This window comes from Littorina saxatilis, linkage group LG6 (assembly GCF_037325665.1).
Source record: "Littorina saxatilis isolate snail1 linkage group LG6, US_GU_Lsax_2.0, whole genome shotgun sequence".
NCBI classification, from domain to species: domain Eukaryota; kingdom Metazoa; phylum Mollusca; class Gastropoda; order Littorinimorpha; family Littorinidae; genus Littorina; species Littorina saxatilis.
In genome coordinates, this window is record NC_090250.1 from 20,516,975 (window position 1) to 20,522,974 (window position 6,000).

The 6,000-nt window shown below is 42.7% G+C and overlaps 2 protein-coding genes and 1 long non-coding RNA gene across 3 annotated transcripts in view; 1 reads left to right on the plus strand and 2 right to left on the minus strand.

Moving 5' to 3' along the window:
* Positions 1–6,000, minus strand: part of LOC138968738 (folate receptor gamma-like) — a 376,265-nt gene that overhangs the window by 75,311 nt on the left and 294,954 nt on the right. The window lies entirely within an intron of this gene.
* Positions 1–6,000, minus strand: part of LOC138968740 (uncharacterized) — a 330,336-nt gene that overhangs the window by 20,026 nt on the left and 304,310 nt on the right. The gene's annotated exons all lie outside the window — the stretch shown is intronic.
* LOC138968737 (carbohydrate sulfotransferase 15-like) overlaps positions 1–6,000 on the plus strand; it is a 38,876-nt gene that overhangs the window by 12,918 nt on the left and 19,958 nt on the right. Inside the window, exons 3-4 of the mRNA XM_070341371.1 lie at positions 458–1,075; positions 1,885–2,098. Of these exons, the coding sequence (XP_070197472.1) occupies positions 458–1,075; positions 1,885–2,098 (832 nt within the window). The remainder of the gene's footprint in view (positions 1–457; positions 1,076–1,884; positions 2,099–6,000) is intronic.

Below are 6,000 nucleotides of genomic sequence, written 5' to 3' on the forward strand. Positions count from 1 at the left end.
GGCTTTAAGGTCCTTCTTCAAAGAGACATACTTTTCCTCTTTCTGACAAAAAGTACCCAGGACTTGAACAAAAAAAGGCAAGATTTCAAGAAAAAAAGTCAGAGTGCAGGGACCGCAAATGGACAGGTACAACGCCACCCACCACACCCATAAACTAGCTTCATCTCACCTCACCTGAGTTCACGGTATAGTTGGTATGCATTATACACTGTTATAACACCGTGACTGGCACCACGTAATGCAGACGCTGCTGTACGGAATGACATTACATTTAGGACAAAAGTTCAAACTATGCAGTTCGGCCGCCCGGGTACCCAATCTTATTATGATATATATATAATTCATAAAGGTGAACAATAAATGATCTTATGTCTTATGTATTTGCAAATCTTAATCAAATAAAGACATGGTAGTACAGCAATAAAGTGACACTGTATTGTTTGTTTTTCTGCGGCAGTGGTGTCGGCGGCGACGGCGACTGTTGTCACTGATAGTCCTCAGCGCCTTTGCAGGCGTCCTCGTGGTCGTCTTCTCCTCTCCCAACGGCCTTTCATCGTCGTCTCCTGCCCCCTCCCGCCACCACAGCAACGCGCACAGCTCATCCAGCGCAGACAGTTATTTGCCGCACGCACCAGTAACGTTTGACCCTGCACAGGCACAACAGAGAAATACTTCTATAGTGCACGTGAAACACGACGTCGCTGACACTTTTTACGAGTACAGTGCCAGTAAGGTTAAAGAGTACGGCGTGGTGAATCACTCCTCTGACGAAGACGTTCTGGGTCAAGAGGGTTATTACCAGGACAAAGACGCTCTGTCAAGGAACGCGGAAGATCTGGACACGGAAGGGGAAGAACTGCTTCCGGATTCAGACAGCCGGCGTTTGAGTGAGACTGTGGTTCGAATCAACAGTGCCATTGATACGGTGTCCAGCCGATTGCACGTGCTACGTGACTTTGTGAAAGAGAGCACAGACTCGTTCTCTGTGGAGGGAGACCCGTCAGACTCCTTGTTTGAGCCATGCCAGGACTCGGCCCAACCGACCAGAGAGAGCAACAGTGTCTATGGTTTTGTGGTAAGAGCTATTGTGTTATGATGGTGAACAGAACAGTTGTTGGTCAAAGTCCTAGAGGCTTTTCTTTTATATATTTCAAATCATGGTCATTTGCCAGCCGTCAAAGAATCCTGTTTGTGTTATCACTTGCAAGGCGTATCTAATTAATTAAAGAAACTTAATTAATTGTCCTCACGTAATGTTATGTCCCTTTTGTTTTATGCATGGCAGCTCTGAGGAGTCTGATTGCAAACAGTCCGTTCCGTTTCCTTACAAACTACAAAAACACGTGTTGCTTATTAGTTCACATGAATGTTAGATCTAAAGTATATCCTTCTGTCAACACACGTTACGGTCCATTCTGTTACCTGGCCAACTACAAAAACACGTGTTGTTTATTAGTTCACATGAATGTTAGATCTAAAGTATATCCTTCTGTCAACACACGTCACGGTCCATTCTGTTACCTGGCCAACTACAAAAACACGTGTTGTTTATTAGTTCACATGAATGTTAGATCTAAAGTATATCCTTCTGTCAACACACGGTCCATTCTGTTACCTGGCCAACTACAAAAACACGTGTTGGTTATTAGTTTACATGAATGTTAGATCTAAAGTATATCCTTCTGTCAACACACGGTCTATTCTGTTACCTGGCCAACTACAAAAACCCTTGTTGTCTTATTTCTGAGTTGACCTGCATGGTAGATCTAAAGTTTCCTGTTTTACACAGGGTCCATTCCGTTACCTGGCCAACTAAAACAAAACCGTGTTGTTTATGTGTTCACCTGCATGGTAGATCCAAAGTATATCCTTTTGTCTGCACAGGGTCCATTCCGTTACCTGGCCAACTACAAAAACCCTTGTTGGATGGAACCCAGCAAAGGCGACATTCCCAACGTGTTCTGCGTGCCATATTTCTACCTGGTGGGAGCGCCCAAGGCGGGGTCCACAGACGTCTACAAGAGGATTTCCATGCATCCTGAAGTTGTCAAACCCATGTCCAAAGAAACACGATGGTTCGACAGAGCCAGGTTTAGAGGTTTGTTCGTGTTTCGGTGCAATTTAATTATTGATCTCAATGCATCCTGAAGTTGTCAAACCCATCTCCAAAGAAACACGATGGTTCGACAAAGCCAGGTTTAGAGGTTTGTTCTTGTATCGGTCCTATTTAATACATTCTTGAACGAGATTCTGTCTCTGTCTCCCTCTTGACTCTCTCTCCATCTTTCCTCTGTCCCTCTTCCCCCCTCTGTCTCCTCTTTCTCCCTCCCCTCTCTATCTCTCCTGTGTCTTCCTCCCCCAAACAGCTGTTTTCTTTGTGGGAACAAAATGTCTGACATCTTGATAATGCGTATCTCTTTAACCTTCCCTTCTAGAGCTTAGCCTGTGGAACAAAACATATATCAACATGTTTAAAACATTTCTACAAAAGTTCAAATCATTCTGATGAATTTATAGTTTTGACATTAGTTTGACATCCATGAACTAACATGTTTCGATTCATCGCTTTGCTTATGTTTTATTTAACAATTTTTACTGAATCAATCTAAAAGCAAATTTTGTGGGGATCATATACTATTATTCTCCATACATGACATTGAAGCAAATGCACACCAAATTTTAACACAAACAGTTCTGTTTCAAGAATGTTGTGGCCACATGACTTGAAGAGAAAAACGGTAGCTCCTAGCCTCAATTGGGCGAAGTTTACTTCGCGAAGTCTGCTTCACAAAGCTCGCAGCACGAAGCTTTGATAGGCACTGAGTTTTGGGTAAAAAGACTTCGGTGAAGAACATGATGGCTAACACGTGAAACAAGGAATATACCTTTAAGAAATAGGCCGGAATACGAGAAAAACTCACCAAAGCCTTCCACGTCATCTTGTTTATATTCCGCCTTCAAAGAAGTCTACATGTTCATTGGGGAAAGTTTATTCAGCCAGATTAGTGCCAAAAAGGGAACATTGTGCATATGGCGAGACGCTAGCAAGAGAACTATTAGCGTATTATGAGCCGTGTCTGCGTCATTCACCAGCACTTATCCGAACTCTCTCCCTTTATATTTATCCAGGGGGGGGGGGGGAGAGAGAGAGAGAGAGAGAGAGAGAGAGAGAGAGAGAGAGAGAGAGAGAGAGAGAGAGAGAGAGAGAGAGATTGTGTGTGTGTGTGTGTGTGTGTGTGTGTGTGTGTGTGTGTGTGTGTGTGTGTGTGTGTGAGAGAGAGAGAGAGATGCATAATATGGTCGTTCTAGCTGTGTTGTGTACTTCGATGAAGCTTTAGACATAGAATCTTGTGGGTCTACGTCAAAGCTGATTGATTTTATATTCCATACTTTATTAGTGCTGGGAAATGTGGGTGGTTTTTCCCCCCTAGTGGAGAGCAAGCAGCAACAAGAATCAGGTGTTTGCGTACATGTAATCAGCCATCTACACTTCTGAAGGAATGAACGATATCTTTTTCGAGCCACAGCGACGACACGAGGGTGGGACAAGGATACCATTTTTGAATCATCACATAAAATTGGATCACGAGCCCAGGGCCGAGGCGTGCGAACCGAGAGTGGGTGTCATCCAAACGCGAGTGAACAAACCGCGGCATCTGATTCGTTTAATTCATAGCCAATCTCAATTTCTACCATTCAAACACCGCGGCTGGCTCCCACCCGGCTGGTAACTTTCTTGTGCACCTCGGCCCTCCACCAACCAGACCTCCTACAAGTCCGAGCATCACTTTCAAAAGCTATGACTGAAATAGCACCAGACGCTTTTTTTATTTATTTTTTTTATTTTTTATAATATCATGTCCTTAACCCTTAGGCTGGTTGTCGCGACATATGTCGCGCTACTTTACGTATACTGTCACCTGGTTGTCATGTCACCTGGTTGTCACAACATATGTCGCGCTACTGGCTCAGTCTGTTTGGTCGGTTCCGATTACCTCCCATGGCTGCGAAAACCTATATGACCGTTTTTTGTTATTTTTCTCTCTGTTATTGTTAATTCACCAGTGGCTATGTAACATGTGTTAAAGAATTGCACCAGTGTAAGGGAGGCTGACAAACCATGCCTGTAGGACACTAATTTTCAATAAAAAACAAAACAAGTCGCGTAAGGCGAAATGACTACATTTAGTCAAGCTGTGGAACTCACAGAATGAAACTGAACGTAGTCCGCCGCTAGTGCAAAAGGCAGTGAAAGTGACGAGCCTGTTTGGCGCGGTAGCGATTGCGCTGTGCTTCATAGCACGCTTTACTGTAGCGATTGCGCTGTCTGCTTCAAGGGTTTGTCCGTTGTTGACAAGTAACGAACCCAATAGGGACCAAAAATGGGTGTCCGCGTCCGCGCCTTTGAGGTGTTCGCTCTTTTAAGGTGTTTTTGAGAGTAAAATACATCCGTCCTCACTTGAATTGTCCGTTATGCTAAGGTGTCCGCCGAAATAAGGGTCCGCTAGATGCAGGTTTTACTGTACCTCTCTTCGTTTTAACTTTCTGAGCGTGTTTTTAATCCAAACATATCATATCTATATGTTTTTGGAATCAGGAACCGACAAGGAATAAGATGAAATAGTTTTTAAAACGATTTCGGAAATTTAATTTTGATAATAATTTTTGACTCACATGCGAAGCAAAAGTGAGTCTATGTACTCACCAGAGTCGTCCGTCCGTCCGTCCGTCCGTCCGGAAAACTTTAACGTTGGATATTTCTTGGACACTATTCAGTCTATCAGTACCAAATTTGGCAAGATGGTGTATGATGACAAGGCCCCAAAAAACATACATAGCATCTTGACCTTGCTTCAAGGTCAAGGTCGCAGGGGCCATAAATGTTGTCTAAAAAACAGCTATTTTTCACATTTTCCCCATTTTCTCTGAAGTTTTTGAGATTGAATACCTCACCTATATATGATATATAGGACAAAGTAAGCCCCATCTTTTGATACCAGTTTGGTTTACCTTGCTTCAAGGTCAAGGTCACAGGAGCTCTTCAAAGTTGGATTGTATACATATTTTGAAGTGACCTTGACCCTGAACTATGGAAGATAACTGTTTCAAACTTAAAGATTATGTGGGGCACATGTTATGCTTTCATCATGAGACACATTTGGTCACATATGATCAAGGTCAAGGTCACTTTGACCCTTATGAAATGTGACCAAAATAAGGTAGTGAACCACTAAAAGTGACCATATCTCATGGTAGAAAGAGCCAATAAGCACCATTGTACTTCCTATGTCTTGAATTAACAGCTTTGTGTTGCATGACCTTGGATGACCTTGACCTTGGGTCAAGGTCACATGTATTTTGGTAGGAAAAATGTGTAAAGCAGTTCTTGGTGTATGATGTCATTGCTAGGTTTAGTTATTTGACCTTGACCCTGAAGGTCAAGGTCATGTCAAGGTCAAGCATGTGAGTCGTATGGGCTTTGCCCTTCTTGTTATATTTTTAATTTTCAGAGCTTGTTTTTAATCCAAATATAACATATGTAAATGTTTTTGGAATCAGAAAATGACGAAGAATAAGATGAAATTGTTTTTGGATCGTTTAATAAAAAAATAATTTTAATTACAAGTTTCCGATTTTTGAGTCACTTGAGAAAAAGTGACTCTATGTAATCGGTCAGTGTTAGTCTGTCCGGCCGGCCGGCCGGCCGTCCGGCCGGCCGTCCGTAGACACCACCTTAACGTTGGACTTTTCTCGGAAACTATCAAAGCGATCGGGCTCATATTTTGTTTAGTCGTGACCTCCAATGACCTCTACACTTTAACGATGGTTTCGTTGACCTTTGACCTTTTTCAAGGTCACAGGTCAGCGTCAAAGGAAAAATTAGACATTTTATATCTTTGACAAACTTTTCTCGGAAACTATCAAAGCGATCGGGCTCATATTTTGTTTAGTCGTGACCTCCAATGACCTCTACACTTTAACGATGGTTTCGTTGACCTT